The 20,842-nt window shown below is 35.3% G+C and overlaps 2 protein-coding genes and 4 long non-coding RNA genes across 7 annotated transcripts; 4 read left to right on the top strand and 2 right to left on the bottom strand.

The window, feature by feature from the left end:
• Nucleotides 1-2,545: 2,545 nt before the first annotated feature.
• On the top strand, nucleotides 2,546-3,813 carry LOC108251597 (putative uncharacterized protein DDB_G0275629). Its single transcript, XM_017441984.3, has 4 exons — nucleotides 2,546-2,684; nucleotides 2,771-2,844; nucleotides 3,244-3,306; nucleotides 3,417-3,813. The coding sequence occupies exons 2-4, from the start codon at nucleotides 2,788-2,790 to the stop codon at nucleotides 3,597-3,599; spliced, it is 303 nt and encodes a 100-aa protein (XP_017297473.1). The 5' UTR covers nucleotides 2,546-2,684; nucleotides 2,771-2,787; the 3' UTR covers nucleotides 3,600-3,813.
• A 2,611-nt stretch (nucleotides 3,814-6,424) lies between these two features.
• On the top strand, nucleotides 6,425-7,512 carry LOC108251737 (integumentary mucin C.1-like). 2 transcript variants are annotated; one of them, XM_017442180.2, is made up of 4 exons: nucleotides 6,425-6,496; nucleotides 6,587-6,660; nucleotides 6,943-7,089; nucleotides 7,250-7,512. In XM_017442180.2, exons 2-4 carry the CDS (start codon nucleotides 6,604-6,606, stop codon nucleotides 7,379-7,381), a joined length of 336 nt encoding a protein of 111 aa, XP_017297669.1. In that variant the 5' UTR covers nucleotides 6,425-6,496; nucleotides 6,587-6,603; the 3' UTR covers nucleotides 7,382-7,512. The 2 variants fall into 2 exon arrangements, with proteins under 2 accessions (XP_017297669.1, XP_017259250.1); XM_017403761.2 differs by having other exon boundaries at nucleotides 6,449-6,496; nucleotides 6,567-6,660.
• A 2,090-nt stretch (nucleotides 7,513-9,602) lies between these two features.
• Nucleotides 9,603-11,017, top strand: LOC108229033. Its single transcript, XR_001808257.2, has 4 exons — nucleotides 9,603-9,695; nucleotides 9,790-9,863; nucleotides 10,679-10,720; nucleotides 10,819-11,017. It is a non-coding gene; the product is annotated as an uncharacterized LOC108229033 (long non-coding RNA).
• A 1,176-nt stretch (nucleotides 11,018-12,193) lies between these two features.
• Nucleotides 12,194-13,045, bottom strand: LOC108229224. The gene is made up of 5 exons (XR_001808285.2): nucleotides 12,925-13,045; nucleotides 12,753-12,826; nucleotides 12,615-12,659; nucleotides 12,370-12,493; nucleotides 12,194-12,276 (listed from the first exon to the last, which is right to left on the bottom strand). It is a non-coding gene; the product is annotated as an uncharacterized LOC108229224 (long non-coding RNA).
• A 2,498-nt stretch (nucleotides 13,046-15,543) lies between these two features.
• LOC108228488 lies at nucleotides 15,544-16,439 on the bottom strand. Its single transcript, XR_001808207.2, has 5 exons — nucleotides 16,332-16,439; nucleotides 16,156-16,229; nucleotides 15,981-16,043; nucleotides 15,739-15,871; nucleotides 15,544-15,640 (listed from the first exon to the last, which is right to left on the bottom strand). It is a non-coding gene; the product is annotated as an uncharacterized LOC108228488 (long non-coding RNA).
• A 2,482-nt stretch (nucleotides 16,440-18,921) lies between these two features.
• LOC108229095 lies at nucleotides 18,922-19,962 on the top strand. Its single transcript, XR_001808268.2, has 5 exons — nucleotides 18,922-19,177; nucleotides 19,295-19,368; nucleotides 19,462-19,506; nucleotides 19,632-19,766; nucleotides 19,867-19,962. It is a non-coding gene; the product is annotated as an uncharacterized LOC108229095 (long non-coding RNA).
• The last annotated feature ends 880 nt before the right edge of the window (nucleotides 19,963-20,842 follow it).

Raw genomic sequence — 20,842 nt, 5'->3', positions numbered from 1 at the left:
CTAACAGCCAGGCGTGTTTTTATCGCCCAGTCAGGCATCACCTGATCACAAATGTTTTTCTGTACGATTTTAAAACAACTAATCTATGTTTTTGTACTTTGCTTTACATTTGTCATTTTGCATAAAAATGCTAACACAGCAGACCAGATCTTCACTCTCACACGTTTGCTGTGGGGGACATACTTTGATTGTCCAGTCCACATGTGTTTTGTGGACCTGTAAGACTTATGTCCTCTGAGGGATTTCATGTGCTGTGGGAGGACAGGGTGCCAGGGTTACACTAGTGGACTATCCACTGAGCTGTTCCCACTATTTAGAAATCTTTAAATTGCTGTCAATTTCATATTACACAGTTATACATCAAACTCACTGCTTATTTGCAAGCACAAGTATCAGCAACAGTTTGGTAAATCCTGGAGCACTTCTTGCTGGAATATTTTTATCTTCCTGCTACAGTTATCAGTATTTTCCGAGCTATAAGGCGCACTTAAAAGCCTTCAATTTTCTAAAAAAAAAAGACAGTGCACCTTATAATCCGGAACGCCTTATATATGTAAGAAGTCATAATGTTTTGGTACGACTTTGGTAAACTACAAAGCTGCACCGCTTGCAGCATTAAGGCTCAGATATAGTCTGTGCATGGCGCGCGGTGGAGGCGTTTATACTTGATGCGTATGTCGGTGCAGTATTCTCTGAAAAGACAGGGAGCTGTTTTGTTTCACTTAATGTCCTTATAGTCCGGGGCGCCTTATATATGACAAAAGTTTGAAACTGGACCATTCATTGACAGTGCGCCTTATAACTCAGTGCGCCCTATTGTGCGGAAAATACAGTAGTCTTTAATGCAAAACTGATGATGATAGTGTAAAAAAATCACAATTGCATGAACAACTTTGAAACTTTTCAGATTTGAGTTGTTTTAAATTGTCAGCAATCCACTTTGGTCTTGCCCTACGTATACTGGCTGTTAACTTGTCAATCCTACCAGAATGAAACTCTGTTTTTCCAAACTGAGGTTTTCCAAAAAACAGTCAGTAAATGGTAAGATATTAATGGCTCATAACATTTCCACAGAAGCCCCTCTTAAAAAATCTGAACTATGTCTTTAAACCAGAATGCTGTGCCAAATCTTGGTCAAGCCCGTTTTTTCTCACTTTACTCGGAATAACCTACTCTCCCCACTTTAAAACCACACATGAACATCAGTTGTTTGATATTTATCAAAAGCATCATCTGTTAAGTGTCAGAATATGTTGCTGGTTTTCTTGAACAGCCTGCATTTAAATAGACAAACATTGTTCCAGCTCCTTCTTGTGCTCATACAACAAGCTCATACTACAACCATTTTGTCTAACTTTTGTTTGTTTATATAGCTGCAAGAATTACCACAACTGCTGCAACAAAAAATCCTGCCAAAATTACAACCAAAAGTCAATACGTAAAAACAAGTTTTAACAGACTTTTGAGATGAGCTCCATTTTTATGTGCCACTGAGAATAGGAGACAGATTTTCCTTCTCAGTTTTGTTTTTACCATCTTGCATATCCAATTATAACTTTCTGAGAGTTTCATTAAAATTTGTCTAGAGGTTCATGATATATGTTGCTGACAGACAGAAAGTTGGCTCTAAACGTTTAATAGTAAAATTTTAAACAACGATCTTGTGCAATCTGTCAGAATATGTGTTGGAGATCAGTCTAAGCTACTACCACACCAAAATTAAGATCAGTATCTGTAAAATTGACTAAATATTCTTGTTTGTTTGTTTGTTTTTTAGGATTGGTTGTGGCAGGAATCTTGAATCCAGTTAACTTAAAAAGTTAATCAGTTGTAGATGTACATTCAGTTTCACTCAAATCTGTCTAGTAATATGGACTTTTCTTTTCACTCCTGTTCATAAACCTTGTATCCACCAGAAAGTGGACACATGTCATTTCGCTCTAGCCTCCAGAAATCCTAAAGGAAAAATATAAAACAGTCAAAACATTTTTTGGAAAAAAAACGTGTGGTTTGTCATCTACTGAAGCAAATAGACATCTGGTAATGAGGCAGACACACATTTCTGAAAACAAAATGTTGGTCACACTGAAATATGTTCAGAACAAATTTCATCACATATTATTGGAGGTTCTCCTAAAGGATTTGGATTTTCTTTGTCCAGCAACAAAACATGAAAACAGATATGAAGACAGTTTGATAAAAACAGTAAATCTTAAACTGTGAATCAAGGTTTTATCATTATGTAAAGGATGTTATATTACTGTTTTTGCTGATGCAAAAAAAATTAATGTAAAACAACAAATATGCAGAAATACAAATGCCTTTGGGTGTAGTAGTCACTTAGACTGTAATAACAGAGCTAGAAATGTCCAGGAGTTGTATCTGTGTCCCACTTTGATGATACTGAGTTGAACAGTGTCGTTTAGATTTTAGACAAATTAATTTGGACATTCCATTCCTCTTAGCTTTTTAATTCAACATAATCCTCTTCAGGTGCGGCTTCTGTTTCTAAACGTTCCTGGTCATTAGTAACATGGTGAAACATTATTGTGGAAAATTTCCTGAGTGCAGTTTCCCAACAACTTCTTTCCAGGTTCTATATAAAGGAGAAGCTGAACCGTCAGAAACACATTACAACAAACTCCATCTGTGAGAAAGTTCACTGAAGCAGAGAAGACCTGACGGTAACGATATGAACGGCTGATTGAATTTTATTATTTACTTTTTTAAATTGTCATTTAAAAAAAAATGCTTTTTTTTGTTCCGACAGGTGAGATCACTGAAACCATGCTGAAGGTAGCGCTTGTTCTCGGATGCCTCCTGAGCCTCATTGTGGCTCAACCTGTAAGTGTGACTTTATCACTAATAATATTTATTTTTTTCTTCTCCTCGAAGCAGGAACAACTACTGCTCATACTCTTCATCATTACTTTGTTAATGTTCACCACACTCTGCAAATCACCTCCTGCCTTGCATTTGGCAGTGTTACAAAGAGCTCACCTGATCTGTTAGCGCTCAGAGTTTGTTCCTGCTGCACCAGTTTCCAGCTCTAAAGTTGTAAAAGTGAAAAAGTTTTTCTTCATCTAGTTTGAATGGAACAAAAAGTTGAAGTTAAATGTAAACATGTATTTAAATCTTCCAAAGTATTGCAACTTTTTTGATTTGTAGTTGAATGAGAAAATATCAATATTATATATGTATTAAAGTAAATATTAAACATAGCAACTTGTTTCTTTTGTTCAGATGGAGCACCAGCGATTCGCCCGCTCTGGCTCAGGCTCCAACTCTGGTTCCAATTCAAATGAGGTGAGACTTTTCTGTCCTCTATAATCAAATCAAACAGGAACACAAGTTATTATTGACAATCCTGATATTTATATGATGTGTGTCTGATGATACTGTTGGTTTTCTTACAGCGCCAGAATAACAGGATATCTTTGCAAACTCTTCTTGCGCTGTTCAACCTTTTGACTAAAACTACAACCACAACTACAACCACTCCAACCACAACTACAACCACTCCAACCACAACTACAACTCCAACTACAACTACAACAACTCCAACAACTACAACTAAACCTGCAACTACTGCACCTTAAAGTAATATCTGACATGTAAGAAGTCAATAAATATAAAGCACTTCAAAATGGATTTTTGACTTCAGCAGTCTTTCATGTGTTACATATTCAGGCTTTCTTTCTGAAATTTCATTTTAATTCAAATTGTCCCATAATAATCAATCTATGTCTTTCAAATATGTGTAAGAAAACTCACTATTTGATCTGTATATCTGTCAAATAAACATAAAAAAGGAAAATGTGTGTGAATTTATTTTTAGCAGTCTAAGACTACACTTACAATAGAAGGTCAATATAAGCTAGAACATTCAAAGATTTTAAAAGTAACTTTATCTGAAATGTCCTTTTTGTCACAGGGAAAAAAAACCCTAAGATTTACAAACAATTTCAGTTACTTTCATTGTACTGCAGTTCGATTAGTTTTGTTTTCTTCCACTTTTTTTGTACAGCACAAAATCATGAAGACAAACTAATTACAGGGCAAATTTCACTATAAAGAAATTCATCAAATAAACACTTGAGACTGATCCAAATAATTGGTGATGGTTGAGGTTGGTTTTGTGCAATGCACAAGAACAGATCAAACTAAATGACAGGATCCTTTTAATTTCCTCCTTGTTTTGCAAGTAAACAGTTAAATCAGGACGTTTTCAGGTTAAGGATAATATTTTTGTGATTTTTTGATAAAAGAGTCTCTTATTGTTGAGGTGTAGGTGCACAGCTGAGTCTTGTCCTGAAGAGCTGCTCTCCTGTGTTGAGCCGTGCGTCAGTAAAGTTTCTGCGGTATAAAGGTGTCAACATTCCTCTCTGCACTGAGCTGCAGACACCACACCTCTCAGTTTGTGTTTGGATGTTTTGTCCTTAGGATGGACCAACTTCTGTCTGAGAGTCTTGTTAGGTTAGAAATGCACCGAGATGTCGTGTTTGGAGAAAATTCTTCAGAGTTTCTCAGATACTCCAGCAACATAAGGGATGACAATATTTTTGCATTAGTTTCTTTTTTCTTTCCTGTTCTGTTCCGTGGAGGGTTTTTTCACGATTTCCTCACTGACTTGACATAAGCCCAGTTAGAATATATGCACGTGTTTGTAGAGCTATTCTGATGTGTTTCCTTTCCTTTTTTCCTCCCTTCTGTCTTCGTGGGGACATGTTCGGCCCGATGATGTGGAGTTCTGATGACATAAAGGTTGTGTTCCAGTGGGTGGTGGGAGTCAAACAAGAGGTACTGATCTGTGTGGGTTGGTTTCCTGTAGACCTCAAAGGTGAGGCTTTCCACATTCACCACACAGTTAAAAAATGTCTGAAGTATTCCTTTAAACAGAATGCTGTGACAAATCTTGTTCAAGCCCATTTTTTCTCACTTTACTCGGAATAACCTACTCTCCCCACTTTAAAACCACACATGAACATCAGTTGTGCATTAATTATCAAAATAATCCTCTGTTAAGTGTCAGAATATGTTGCTGGTTTTCCTGAACAGCCTGTATTTAAATAGACAAACATTGCTCCAGCTCCTTCTTGTGCTCATACAACAATCTCATACTACAACCATTTTGTCAAACTTTTGTTTGGCTCTATAATTTTATATAGCTGCAAGAATTACCACAACTGCTGCAACAGAAAATCCTGCCAAAATTACAACCAAAAGTCAATATGTAAAAATATGTTTTAACAGACTTTTGAGATGAGCTCCATTTTCATGTGCCACTGAGAATAGGGGACAGATTTTCCTTCTCAGTTTTGTTTTTACCATCTTGCATATCCAATTATAACTTTCTGAGAGTTTCATTAAAATTTGTCTAGTGGTTATGAGATCATTTGGTTACAGACACACACACACATACACACAAGCAGAAACCTCATCTTCTCCTTTTAGCGGCAGGTGATAATATTAATTAAATAAATTTAAACTGACTGGAAGCTTCTCAGTGTCCCAGTTGCTCGGGAATGTTATTGTGATTATATTCTGAAGTCTGACACGATGCCACGATGTTACAATAAAACAATAAGAGCTCCTCTAGAAAACTCCAAAAATGTTTATGGTTAAAACTAAACAAACTCCAGATAAGCTCAAAATCATGCTCTTGTTTAAAATGAAGCAAATACGTTTTTTTTTTTTCACTTCTGTTCATAAACCTTGTATCCACCAGAAAGTGGACACATGTCATTTCGCTCTAGCCTCCAGAAATCCTAAAGGAAAAATATAAAACAGTCAAAACATTTTTTGGAAAAAAAACGTGTGGTTTGTCATCTACTGAAGCAAATAGACATCTGGTAATGAGGCAGACACACATTTCTGAAAACAAAATGTTGGTCACACTGAAATATGTTCAGAACAAATTTCATCACATATTATTGGAGGTTCTCCTAAAGGATTTGGATTTTCTTTGTCCAGCAACAAAACATGAAAACAGATATGAAGACAGTTTGATAAAAACAGTAAATCTTAAACTGTGAATCAAGGTTTTATCATTATGTAAAGGATGTTATATTACTGTTTTTGCTGATGCAAAAAAAATTAATGTAAAACAACAAATATGCAGAAATACAAATGCCTTTGGGTGTAGTAGTCACTTAGACTGTAATAACAGAGCTAGAAATGTCCAGGAGTTGTATCTGTGTCCCACTTTGATGATACTGAGTTGAACAGTGTCGTTTAGATTTTAGACAAATTAATTTGGACATTCCATTCCTCTTAGCTTTTTAATTCAACATAATCCTCTTCAGGTGCGGCTTCTGTTTCTAAACGTTCCTGGTCATTAGTAACATGGTGAAACATTATTGTGGAAAATTTCCTGAGTGCAGTTTCCCAACAACTTCTTTCCAGGTTCTATATAAAGGAGAAGCTGAACCGTCAGAAACACATTACAACAAACTCCATCTGTGAGAAAGTTCACTGAAGCAGAGAAGACCTGACGGTAACGATATGAACGGCTGATTGAATTTTATTATTTACTTTTTTAAATTGTCTTTTGAAAAAAAAAAAAGCTTTTTTTTTGTTCCGACAGGTGAGATCACTGAAACCATGCTGAAGGTAGCGCTTGTTCTCGGATGCCTCCTGAGTCTCATTGTGGCTCAATCTGTAAGTGGGACTTTATCACTAATAATATTTATTTTTTGTAAAACTCTTCTCCTCAAAGCAGGAACAACTACTGCTCATACTCGTCATCATTACTTTGTTAATGTTTACCAAGTTTTCTTCATCTAGTTTGAATGGAACAAAAAGTTGAAGTTAAATGTAAACACCTGTTTAAATCTTCCCAAGTCTTGCAGCTCTTTTGATTTGTTGTTGAATGAGAAGATATCATTATTATACATGTATTACAATAAATATTAAACATGGCAACTTGTTTCTTTTGTTCAGATGGAGCACCAGCGGTTCGCCCGCTCTGGCTCCAGCTCTAACTCCAGCTCTGTCTCCAACTCTGTCTCCAACTCTGGCTCCAACTCTGGCTCTAGCTCTAAGTCCAAGTCTGGCTCCAGCTCTGATTCTGGTTCCAGTTCAAAAGAGGTGAGACTTTTCTGTCCTCTATAATCAAATCAAACAGGAACACAAGTTATTATTGAGAATCCTGATATTTATATGATGTGTGTCTGAGGATACTGTTGGTTTTCTTACAACACCAAAATGGCGGGATTTATCTTCAAACTCTTTTTTTGTGCTGATCCAGGTGTCGACTACAACTCCAACCACAACTCCAACAACTACAACTACAACCACTCCAACCACAACTCCAACTCCAACTACAACTACAACTACAACTACAACAACTACCACTAAACCTACAACTGCTGCACCTTAAAGTAATATCTGACATGTAAGAAGTCAATAAATATGAAGCACTTCAAAATGGATTTTTGACTTCAGCAGTCTTTCATGTGTTAAATGAAAACTTGCCATTTTATCTGTTTATCTGTCAAATAAACATAAAAAAGAAAAATGTGTGTGAATTATTTCCTTGCTGTCTTGACAAAAGCCCAGTTAGGATATCCCCGTTTGCAGAGCATTTTTGATATGATTTTGTTCCTTTCCCCCTCCCTTCTGTCTGTGTGGGGACGGGTTTAGCCCGATGCTGTAGAGTTCTAATGACATAAATTTTGTGTTTCAGTGGGTGGTGAAAGTCCCACAGAAGGTACTGACCTGGGAGGGTCTGTTTCTTTAAACTTCATTGTTGAGGTTTCCATCTCTTTCCACATGCACCAAACAGTCCAAAGACTGTTGTTAGCCTCTTTACTGGTGTACTTGATGTTGTTGGTAACAGAGTTGATGTGTCTGCTGAACGCTCCTACTTCCTTAGCTTGGATTTTGTTTTGACCCCCCCCCCCCTGCTATAAAGCCAGAACAATGACCTTTTGAAAACACATAGTGAAAAAAAGATTCACCTGTGTGAAATCTAAGAGTCAAATAATTTAAACCTGTTGATGGTTGGAGCAAAATACAATGAAACTTTTGAGGGAAACCTATTTGAGTTTTCCAGAGATTTGAGACTGGGGCGGAGGTTCACCTTTTAGCAAGACTACAATGGGCGACAGGTGCAAACGCACAGCTAACGGCTAAATGCACTGCAAATGGCAGGCCATGAATGATGCACACTCCAAAACACACAAACACAGAAAACAAATGCAAGAAAAAATGCTACAATCACACAAAATCTTTGCAAAACCCAAAAAGCACTAATAACCCCCCAAAACATCGGCAAGTAAAAAAAACAGAAGCAAACGTACTCCACAAAACGAAAGAGCACCAGACCACCAGGGAGACTCGAGGTGGACTCTTTGGCGTCTTCCTGCCGTTTGACCCGGTGCTGGCAGTGAGATGTCAGTCAGCTCACCTCCACGTCTCCCTAATAAACTTGAAAAATAAGAACTAATAACCTCCATGTCATGTGATCTTCTGACCATGTTAATGTTGAATTGTTTCATTAGACTGGACTAATAAGACACGCTTAATTGTATCTGATTTCAAAACATTTCATATTTTTACTTATATTTTTTCCATGTCTTGAGACCAGGTGATGAAAAGTTAATGTTGGATTGTTTCATTAGGTGGATGTGTCGTATTAGTCCAGTCTAATGAAACAATTCAACATAAACTTTTCATCACCTCATTTTCATAAAACATCTTAATAAAAAATATAAAATGCTTTAAAATCAGGTACAATAAGCTATTTTAGTTTTATTCATTCATCTGTGCATGTTATTTGCTTCTTTTAACCTTCTTACTGCAACAACTAACCACCGCACCATTGTGCTGTTTTCAGTTTTATGTTTTTTAGAATTATTTAAAGTAATTTTTTTCTTATCCATGTTCATGAATCTGAGGTGTTTCTGCAGAATTATAATTTATAATCAAAGTATTTTATTTTAAATGGAATAATTACACAGCCCATAGTATGCACTAAAGAATAGCACAGATGTTTATTAATCTTTGGATTTGTTTATGGTAAATGTCAAAGCTTTGATTTGAATTAAACTCAGAATGTTCTCACACTAAAGTTTTACCTTTTGGTGGCTGTTAGTATTTTCTCAGCCACAATTGTTAACATTGAGTCAAATCTTAGAAATGCAATTAAAAGTAACTAATTGCAATTAGATAACTTACTTTTATATAGTTAACTGAAATAGGGACAACTATTACATTTTAAATGGAGTAACTTGTAATTGTATCCAGTTACATTTCCAAACTAAGTTTCCCAACACTGATTATCAGATCAGATTTTATGTGAAATATTTATTTTGTTTTAAATGTGCAAGTTTTTTGCTACAAACCACCAGTATAGACATGCTAAAAATAAAAATAAAAAACATCATTGGGTGTTGCTTGTTTAAAAACCACAAGGTCACTGGATTGTTTTCACAAAACCAGGTATGTCTACATGCTGTTTTTGTTTACACTGGGCCATGTTGTGTCCCTCTGTGGTTTCTTTTTCCAATTATTCTTTATTCTAGTCTTGGTAATGCAGTGAGTTGTGAAGGTGAAAGATTTCCTGAAGAGTGCAGTTACAAAACAACTCAGCGTCACGTTCTATATATAGGGGTCCAGCATTTTTACTAAAGTCACTTTACAACAAACACTCCATCTGTGAGACAGTTCACTGAAGAAGAGAAGGCTTGACGGTAATTATATGATCGTATTGAAGACTTTTAATATTTTGATTCACTTTCGCAAATTGATCATTTAAGACCTAATGCTTTATTTGTGTTCCAACAGGTGATATCTCTGAAACCATGCTGAAGGAAGCACTTGTCCTTGGATGCCTCCTGAGCTTAATTGTGGCTCAACCTGTAAGTGTGACTTTATCTAATTTAAACGCTTTAAACGCGATTATTCCTTCGTTTTATTTTATTTAAACTTTATTTATACAGGAAGTCCCATTGAGACACAAGGACTCATTTTCAAGAGAGACCTGTTTTAGACAGACACTATGATAGACAACGATTAAAACAAATTAAAAAAGGCAATGAACAATAAAATCAAGGTGCCAATAAAGCAGACTAAGACACTAAAAAAAAGAACACATTTGCATAGATTTTGCAAGTGTTCTTAAATGCTTAAAACTCCTCAAAAAAAGATCAAAGAAGACAACTTCAAATCTTTTTACATCTAAAATAAATTCTGGCATTGACAATGGAAAATAAAGAATAGAAAGATTCTTTACTGATCACCTGAGGGAAACTGGTTTGTCACAGCAGCGAACAAGTACAAAATTATGAATATTATAACAGTAGTAATAAAAAGTAACAAATACAGTAGTATTATTGTGGTGCAGTAAATTGTTAAATGTTCTTGGTGTTTTTTTTATTTACCTATCTTCGCTGCTTAAAGAATCAACAATAAATACTGCTTCTGTGTGATTTTTTTTTAATTTTAAGAATGTTGTACGGAATTGAGATGCAGAAATAGATGTACATTATCAATCTGTTGACACAAAAAGGGAAATATTCTGTTAATTCAGTCCACAGGGGACAAAAGGTCAAAGTAAACGTACATATACATTCTCCAAATCCATCCATTTTTAAAATTTATAGTTGGATGTGTATGTACTACAATTTATAATGAAGGTAATCTCAGATATGACAACTTATTTGTGTTTGTACAGGTGGAGCAGCACCAGCGAGTTGCCCGCTCCAACTCGCATGAGGTGAGAATCTTTTCTGTCCTCTGTAAATAAATCAGCTATATACATCAGTGACTGATAAAATTCTGGGAATTCTGACAATAATTATGATTTTCCTACAGGGCCGGTCTTCAAGTTCGCCTTTTTCCAGGGCACTTTTTCAGGCCCTTTTGAACATCATGATCCAACGACTTACGAGTACAACTACAGCTACGACTACAACTACAACTGCAACTACAACTACAACCACGACTGCTAAACCATAAAATAAATTTGACATGTAATCAGAAATCAATCAATAAAAGCCACTTCTGAAATGATTTTTTCATGTGCTTCTGAGAATCCATTATTGGTCTTTTTTTAATCCAGTCTTCCACAACAATCACTCTTGTTCTTTGAAAAACCGAAGTGTTTATCTACCAAAATAAAACTTAAAAATGTTAATTTTGTGACCATATTGCTTTACATTTCATGAAAAAAATCCACTGTAATTGTGAACACTCAAAGGCCTTTAAAACTAGTTTATGTGAAGTATGACTTTTCCAAGACAATGAAGAGAAGGAGACAGGAACGCAATAAAGGAGACATTTGGATACAGTTAGAAAAGACATGAAGGTAGTCTGAATGAGGACAGAGGACGCAGAGGACAGATTGACCCCTGAAGAGGAAACAGCTGAAAGAAGAGAAGAAGAAGAGAAGGCAATAGGAATTACCTCACTTTGTGAAGCTACTGTATATTACCCACAGGTTCACATTAATGTTGTCTGAGTAGGTTTGCAGAGCTGTGATATTTTTGCTGACCTGATCGTGACTAATCTTATTGAGAGAGCTCTCAAAAGTTTTTAATTTCACAAGTAAATAAAGATTAAACAAAAGCAGAATGAGACAGTAGTTGCATAGATGCAATCCATACTGGGTGTTGCCTAAACCACAATGTCATGTTATTACATGATTGCCTGCCTTTCATGGTGGCGACCAATAAAAACAGATGAATGAACATTTCAATGATATGTGACAAAGGAACATCCCCAAAACTGCAGCTTGTTTTTACTCTCCTTGATTGGTTGTTGTGTTACTTAGCATTTCTATCTGTGGTGCAATAATCTAAGCCAACTGATCATATTACTTACAGTAAAATTGTAGATGAAAGATGGGTTATTAATAACTATCTGGAACTGCAAATAAGCAACATGTAAGTATTTGAAAATAAAAGTAGAAGTCAAGCATTTCTCTATCAGTTCTCTTGGTTTGCTTTGTGTCCCACTGGGAACTGTAAAAATACTTTATGATCTATTTTAAAGTTATTGGGAGTAATTTTCTCACTGAGAATCCTAATATAAGTTTTAAAAGAAAGAAACAAAAAGCTCTGAAGACAGAACAGAGAGACCTTACTTCAACTTTGTAAAGAAGCAAAATAGGTTCTACTGTTATGGTAATTCATGGTTGAGTTTGATAATTATACATCAATATATATATACAAAAACAAGAAGTCAACAATTTTTTTATTTATGATCTTTATTTGTCAGATTCTTCAGATAAAGATGATTCTTAATCAGCAATTTTGACTGAATAATTTGAATCTGAAATGAGAGAAAACATTCTTAGCAAGATGTAGCAACGTGATGAATTGGAAGCAGCTCCTATGTCAAAACTTAATGATGACTTGTACTTACTTGTCGATTTTTGGTTACATTTCAGAGTTAATGTTTAACCAGTAGCAGGAATAAGTTGTTGGAAAAGAACAAGAAACTGTAGCAGGTCTGTATATGAGATGCCAAGGCTGGTGGTTGTGCTTCTCTGCAGAGAAATTAGTAAAATCATCATCAAACAAACAGCACAGGATTAAAGTCTTACTGAAAATGCAAAAAAAAGAGATATTTATGTGTGGTCTTGTCTGTGAAGAACAAAAAAGACTCACCTCATTGGAGTTGGAGCTAGAGCGAGCAAATTGCTGGTGCTCCGTCTGCAGAAGGTTTGATATGACCCGCATTACACTTTATTACAATAAAAATGATGATATTGTTAGTTATATTGAGCATGATAAAGTCACACTTACAGGTTGAGCCACAATGAGGCTCAGGAGGCACCCCAGGATAAGTGCGGTCTTCAGCATGGTTTCAGTGATCTCACCTGTTGGAACAAGAACAATTTGAAGATCTTCTCAAAAAAATTAAATAAAATGCAGAATCTAAGATCCAGATTCATTTTCATTTGAGTCAAACTCCTACCGTGTCAGCAGGCTTTCTCAGAGACGAGCAAAGAAGCTTTAAAGTTGTTTTCTGAAGTTCTCTTTTATACAGTTACCGGACAAGAAATGTTGAGAGGTTGTGGTCATTGAGAGATTTTTGTAAGGAGTGACTTATAACTAAGTTTAAAAAAGTGCAGCATGGACAAAGCTCCTTAATAACCTCCAGACTGTTTATTCTCAGGTGACTAAAGTTAATTAGGCAAAACCTGTTGTGTCTAATTTCATCAGATGGTGGTTTGTTGTCACAGGACCATGTCTGTGACATTCTGCACATCACTAAGTGTTGTTTAAGGCATCATACTCCCTAGAAGGAGTGAGGTCCAAAAGCATCTTATGCAAGATATAAGCTGCTGTGCTTCTAGCTGCAGTGCCTGTACTGACACTGTTGATAAAGCTCTTTTTATTTTTCATTAACATGGGATTGTTGCTTTTTCTTTATTAAACTCATAATTCTTCCTCATGTAACTGAACTAAAAATCCAACACTGAAGCTGGGTAATCAGTTTCTAATTATGATGGTTTGTGAAAATTCGTTAATGTTTCCAAATTAAAAAAGCATTAGCTTAGTCTCTCTGATGTTCATGTTTTTTTTATGTGTTTTTGTTTGCTTTTTTAACCTCGGATGACTTTATTTTAACAATCGTGTTGGCAATCCTGGATGTTTTTGGAAAACAAAAGGCTTTTCTAGCTGTATCCCTGGTTCAGGTCAGGTTTTGTAACATTGTTTTGCTTGTAATTATATTCAGAATGACACCAACAGTTGCAACAGGCTTTTGGATCTTTACTTTGGCATAATTAAGACACGTCTTTGGCCACATGCAGCTAGTCTAAGACAAGCAGTCAGTTACTTGACATTACACAAGTTGCAATACATTTTATATCCTTTGTCAAACACAACATAAAAATCCACAAAAAAATGTTTTCATAAAGAAAATTACCACAAAACTACCATTTATTTTAGTTTTGTTTAAATTTATTTGAAAAACAGTGCCAAAAAACCAAAACTAAACAATGTTGCTAACGTGCAAACCTTGTTTCTGTTAAGAGTTCATGAATTAAGAATAAAACTAGATATTCCACTCATACACACAGACATATATAAAGTCAACCCAAATAAAGACAGGAATAAAATTAAAACCATGTATTGGAATAAAATATTGGCCATTGTTAGCTGTAGAGGCATCAGTGTTCACAGATTAAATTTTGTGTCAACCACTGTTTTACTTGATTTTTAAAACTTTACTCCAAGTTTTATTGCTGTTGACAAACTAATCCAGATCTAAAAAAACTAAGGATTTAAAGCAGATTAAGTCACTCAGCCCCAAATAGTTATATGATAGGAAAGGTATTACAGAATCATAGCATGCACATACAACTGTGCAGCCTTGTGTATTAAGCATGAACTTATGAGACAAAGCAGTTAAGATTATTTTTATATTTGGTTATAGACAGGGTTCGAGTATGAGCAGCAAAGTTAAGATCAGGAGTCCAAAACAACATCCAAACATTTGAATCCTTTTACTTTTTCCCTCAAATCTATAATAACAGTCAAACTCTTGCCAACTTTATGTCTGATAATAAACCACATTGAAACCGTTTTAGTGCAACTCAGAGACAAAAACTGAGTCTAAGACAACTGTGACATTCCCACTATGTGGCCTGTTGTGGAGTTTTTCCATATATATATATATATATATATATATATATATATATATATATATATATATATATAATACCATCATCTACATACATTTGGCATTGAGCATCTTCACAACTTCAACAATGTCAACAAGGTCGTTCAACAATAATAATCTAATTTAAGATGGCTGCCATGGCTAAACAACTTTAACAAATACAAAAATGGCAATAATTCGGTTCATTTTACATGTATTGAGCTAAAATTTGATGTCTTAGCAGCTGAGAGTTATTTACAACTAATGCTCTGAGCTCGAATTGATCACATGAAATCTGTTTTCGAAATTGCCATTGACTAATATACAATTGGCAAAATATCTCATGACCGATTTGATGGATTTGAATTTTGTTAAATATATTTTAAAAGGTTGTGGTGTCAAATGCACTACACATGGTGCCATACAGTTTGTGATTCTTAGAAAAGTATTTTTCTATGAATTAAGTCAACAAAGAGGATAGCACTTTTTGTTTTTAAGTGAATGCTTGTGTTGCTTACATTGACTATAGTTTTCAGAAAAGTTTTTACTCAGTTTTTAAGAAATGATCAGTTGTTAAAACACCCTGTAGTTGAGATGGACTTTTTTATTTTGCCTTGTGAAAAACTGAGGAGTCTCTCTGTCACAACCTTTGGTAACATTTTATTTATACAGTCAGTCTTTTTGCTAACATTTGTGAACAACAGTATAACAATCCACATGCTTATTGAGACCTGTAGATTATATAAACAATTAGGTTTACTGATTATTGATTTATTTTGTCCAGGCGCAAATTAAGCAAAATTAGAATACATTTAACTATTTATTTTTTTTAAAATAGAAGGATTTTCAACTCTTTTGATAATTAAAGTCTTGACTTTGTGATAAATACTTTATGCCATTGTTTTTGGGGAAAAATAAACCAACAAATGTGTTTCACTGATCAGTTTTTATTTGACAATGATGAATATTGTTTGACCAAACTGTGAGTGAAGAAGCATTCTGGTTGAAACAGCAAGCTTGAAATCTGAAAAGAGAAAAAGTCAAATAGTGATATATTATCTTGAAAATCCTAAATAATAATAATAAGAAACAGCTGATGTCAAAATTCTATTTAAAACTCACTGTGATGGTTAGATTTCAGATTTTATTATCCACGCAGAATTGCCAGAATGAGGTTGATAAGCTGTTGTTCCACTGATAGTGTTGTTGTTGCACCCGCTGCTGTAGTTGTTGTAGCCGTGGTTGTGGTTGACTTCTAAGAGAAATGAGACACTTTATCATCAAACATACAGCAGAGGAGTCTCAGGAAGTGATCGGTAACAAATACTCATGTAATTTGACTGCAAAAGGCAGAAAAGAGTCACCTCATGGGAGTTAGAGCCAGAGTCAGAGCGAGAGCGAGAGCGAGCAAAACGCTGGTGCTCCATCTGTAGATGGTTTAACATTGCCACCATTATACTTTATTATGGGAAAAAATAGTATCTACATATGTATTTATATATATTCTAATAATAATATCTAAGGTAATGTCACACTTACTGATTCAGCCATAATGAGGCTCAGGAGGCAACCAAGAACAAGTGCTACCTTCAGCATGGTTTCAGTGATCTCACCTGATGGAAAAACAACAACAACAAATAAACAGAGTGAACCAAGTAAGTAAAAACAAATGACAGTTTGTTATTCTCAGTTTCATATTCTCGGTCAGTCCTCACCACTGGAGCAGAGCGTCTCACAGATAAACAGGAAGGTTGTTGTGGTGCTGCTCTGAATGTTGAACTCTCTTATATACAGTTACAGGAGGAGCAGAGCTGTTGGGAAACTGTAGATGTTAATTATTCTTCCATGTCCACATCCGCGTGTTGCATTCATTGAATTGCTCATATTACAAGCTGTAAGATTTACTAGATTCTATTGTGCAGCCATGATTATTTGGCATTAAGGCATTTGTAAACAGATGTCACACCTGAATTCCCTGGTCTTATGATGACAAATCAAAATATCTAAGGTTTTATTTGGTTATAGACAACACCCACCTACCTGTTTTCTTGTGTTCAAAAAATACTTCATTCTGTGGCTCATTAATACAAAAATCAAAGACATTTTGTTCTTATTGTTTTAATTTGTAGCTGTTTCACAGTGGTAGAAACCCTGAACAAATAATATAATTTCCAAATGGTAATGCAACAAAATAAGAAAACTTTAAACTTTAGTGGGCAACATCTCAGAAAGTTGAGTTTTTTAAATTTCTCTTAATGTTTAAAAATAACAAATGGTAATGAGCAAAAAACTGTTTGAAAGGATTACGTGGATGAGTGGCACTAGTTTAGCAGCTCTAATGAAGAACACTGTGGCTCAATGTTTTGGATTATTCTACTTCAGGGGGAAAAAAAAATGTACATAACCACTTTTTTGTGTCCATTTTCTGTTTTGACAAAACTCTGTGGCAGAAACAGGAAAACAGGTCCAGTGATTGCAAATTGTCTCTGTGTGCGGGCTTGAGTTTGTTTGTCTGTTTGTCTATTGAGCTAAGATTTGGTGTGGTAGTAGCTCGAAGTCATACCTATTAAGTACTTTAAGCGCTAAGATAATCACTTGAAATCTTTGTTTGAAAAATGTGCATAATTTGCTTGGAAATGAAACTAGCACTCCTAGAAGGCATTCAAGGCGGCAGGCAACATGTGTTTTTCAGGAAATGCTAATTTAATTTCAAAACAAATTAGGTATAATATTGATGCATTAAGATACAAAACCAATAAAACATATTTGTCTGTTTGAGTGTAAATTGAAAGGGTTTAGCCAAAGCCTAAACTCTTTTGCATCCTTGCTGGTGGAGGATGCTAATCACCTGGACAGAGGATGATGTTATAAACCTCCCAGATATATGTTTTTTCTTCCTCCAGTTAATCCTTTCAGAAAGTGTTAATCATTTTGTATCATTTTCAGAATGTTCCCTACAGACAAAACAGTGACCTTGTTGCTCTTTTTATTGATGGAAAAACCTACAAAACATTCAAAATAACAGTTCTAGTTTATATGGGCTACCAGCTTTTTAAAACTCATTAATATCAACATATCATTGGAATTTAAACATATGCAGCACAAATGAAACAGGTTTTTATCATCCCCCCCATATATTTGTTTAACTGTGCATTTGGATATGTATTTCTTCTGCATCCACCAGGTTTGAGAATCTTGAGAAAATTATTATCCTCTAGGGGCAATTTGTTTCACAGACAGTAGTTAAAAACTACAAAAAACTATTTATCAGTGTAAAAATGATCTGACATCACTGTACCTTCCCAGCGGTGAAAAACGCTGTAATAAAACATACATATCACAGTATAAATTCATTGTTATCAGTAATGTAAGCAGACAAGTCCACACTTCAGATCAGAACTTTATAACAGTGGTGAGGAGTATTTAGCTATAATGGAGCGTTAATCTTAAAACCCAGTCAGTTTCACTCCAATCAAGACCTTCATTCATGTGACCAGAGTGACTCATCAGTGAGTCAGGCTAACAGGGACCCTAACAAGCCTGTATTATGAGGAGAGTGAGTGTAATCTGCATGTGAATCAGCTTTAAAAGCTCGAACTCTCTGCATTTTGAATTGAGAAAGCTCCTTGGATGAGAAGCAAAACATCATCAGCTACAAAATAGAAATCCATTTTTTTTTTAACTTTTGTTTGGATTTACTATGTACTAGATGACTGAGAATCTACATGAGCATATGTATTTGAATATGCATTTTTTTCTGCATCCACCAGGTTGAAGAATCTTTATTATCCTCTAGGGGCATTTTTTTTCACAGACAGTAGTTACAAAGCAGTCATACATGACAAGACATTCTATAAACTCAATGATAAAATCACAACTGCTCATTAAGAAGCCTGATTGCTGCAGGAATAAGTAAATCTTTCAGTCTATTAGACCTGCACCTCAGCAACAGATATTGGAAGCAAACTGAACACACCATGGAGTGGGTAATCAGGATCTGATCTGACCTTTCCTTGTGTAGGTCAGTGAGGCTGCTGCACATCCTGACAATCCCTAAAAGTTTGTCACTTTTGACATGTTAAAAATCCAAACCAGCAGATGAAGTTAAAAGAGACTTGGTAAAACACACAAAAAAAACACTCTCATTAAAATTCACATTTAAACCACAGAGCATCTGATAAAAAAGCATTCTCTGGTGAGCACAAGGCGTGTTGACAGACCTACCACACCCCTACTTCCCAGTGCCTTACTTCATGATGTGCAGTATGTGTCCCAGACACAGTCTAGTGACAACCAACCACTGTCTGATGAAATAGGACACAACAGGTTTTACTTAATTGCCTGAGAATAAACAATCTGGAAGTCATTTAGGAGCTTTGTCCATGCTGCACTGTTTTAAACTGTAGTTATTAGTCACAGGTCAAAACTAAGAGGCTAAACATGTCTCAATGACCACAAAATCTCAACATTTCTCCTCCGGTAACTGTATAAAAGAGAACTTCAGCCTGTAGAGAGCAACTTCACAGCTTCTTCGCTTGTCTCTGAGTAAGCCTGCTGAAGGGTAAGAGCTTTGCTGAAATAAAAATTATTTCTTAGGTTGGATTTTGCAACAATGCTTATAACTTCCTTTCAGAATTTGGAACTTGTGAAAATCTTCAAATTGTTTTTGTTCCAACAGGTGAGATCACTGAAACCATGCTGAAGACCGCACTTATGCTGGGGTGCCTCCTGAGCCTCATTGTGGCTCAACCTGTAAGTGTGACTTTATCATGCTCAATATAACTAACAATATCATCATTTTTATTGTAATAAAGTGTAATGCGGGTCATATCAAACCTTCTGCAGACGGAGCACCAGCGATTTGCTCGCTCTAGCTCCAACTCCAATGAGGTGAGTCTTTTTTGTTCTTCACAGACAAGACCACACATAAATATCTCTTTTTTTTTTTTACATTTTCAGTAAGACTTTAATCCTCTGCTGTTTGTTCGATGATGATTTTGCTGATTTCTCTGCAGAGAAGAACAATCTCACTCACCAACTTTGGATTGACATCTACTCAACTGCAGCAGCTTCTTACTGCTCTCATCCAACGTCTTCTTACTCCTGCTACTGGTTAAACATAAACTCTGAATGTAATCAGAAATCAGCATGTGAGTCCAAGTCATCTTTGTTTTGATTTTTGACTTAAGAGCAGTTTCTAACTAGTCATATCCCATTTTTACTGAGAATGAATGTTTTCTCTCATTTCAGCTTCAAATCCTTCCATTGCTATAATTCAGTCAAAAATGCAGATAGATACTCATCTTTATCTGAAGAGTCTGACAAATAAAATTCATGAATAAAAAAGTGACTTCTTGTCTTTTTTTTTCTTAATGAACACCAACTCAATAAAAATGACTTTTAAACATTTCTCTAAATCCATAAAAAGAGACATCAGTTTGGTTGGAATGCACCTTTTTTTAAAGAATAAGGACATAAAAATCCATGATTTTTCCTTCAACAAGCTGACAGTTTCAGGAAGGTTTAGTTGAAATACTGGTGATCCTCAGTTAAAATAGAAATATAATACCACATCACCTTTCTCTGTTCTGTTTTTAGAGCACTTTTTTTTCCTGTTCCTTTTAAAACTGATGTTGCGGTTCTCAGTGGGAAATTCAAACCCAAAGAAAACTCAGACTAGAATTTAACAACCTGGTAGAAAAATGCTGGACTTGCAGTTTTATTTTCAAACACTTGCATTTTCTTTGTTTGCAGTTCAAGATAGTTAATAATAACCTTCCTTTCAGGAAAAAAGCTACTGTATATTTGGGAAATGTAGCTTTTACAGATATAATTTAAACATCAAGTTAGAGCTTGGTATTGAAGTAGTAATGCATTTATTGACTAATATGAAGCTGAACTTTTACACCCCTCTAGGTGGAAACAGAGAAAAAAAAAGTTCCTATTCTGGATAGGATCTTCAAAGTGGGTACACTGTAATCTTTTTACCTGTGAATATTGTTGCTTTCACCAAGAACTATGCACAAACAAGATGAAGCTGTAAACTTGAGTTATACCAGGTAAACACACACACCCTACTGTTTCCTAACTGAACAGAGATTTGCTGCAATATTTGTTGGTCAGATTATCCATCCAAACACATGATCCCATCACATTTCCTCACAACCTTGACTAATTTATCACCAAAACCCCAGATAAATCTCACAGAAGTATTCAGTGTATGGCA

Source organism: Kryptolebias marmoratus, linkage group LG3 (genome assembly GCF_001649575.2).
Source record: "Kryptolebias marmoratus isolate JLee-2015 linkage group LG3, ASM164957v2, whole genome shotgun sequence".
Classification (NCBI taxonomy): domain Eukaryota; kingdom Metazoa; phylum Chordata; class Actinopteri; order Cyprinodontiformes; family Rivulidae; genus Kryptolebias; species Kryptolebias marmoratus.
This window is presented reverse-complemented; position numbering and strand designations above follow the sequence as displayed.

Coding starts and splice junctions, on each gene's coding strand:
- LOC108251597 (XM_017441984.3), top strand. CDS start 2,788: ATGCTGAAGGTAGCGCTTGTTCTCGGATGCCTCCTGAGCCTCATTGTG. Junction 2,845..3,243: donor GCCTCATTGTGGCTCAACCT/GTAAGTGTGACT, acceptor TCTTTTGTTCAG/ATGGAGCACCAGCGATTCGC. Junction 3,307..3,416: donor CTGGTTCCAATTCAAATGAG/GTGAGACTTTTC, acceptor GTTTTCTTACAG/CGCCAGAATAACAGGATATC.
- LOC108251737 (XM_017442180.2), top strand. CDS start 6,604: ATGCTGAAGGTAGCGCTTGTTCTCGGATGCCTCCTGAGTCTCATTGTG. Junction 6,661..6,942: donor GTCTCATTGTGGCTCAATCT/GTAAGTGGGACT, acceptor TCTTTTGTTCAG/ATGGAGCACCAGCGGTTCGC. Junction 7,090..7,249: donor CTGGTTCCAGTTCAAAAGAG/GTGAGACTTTTC, acceptor GTGCTGATCCAG/GTGTCGACTACAACTCCAAC.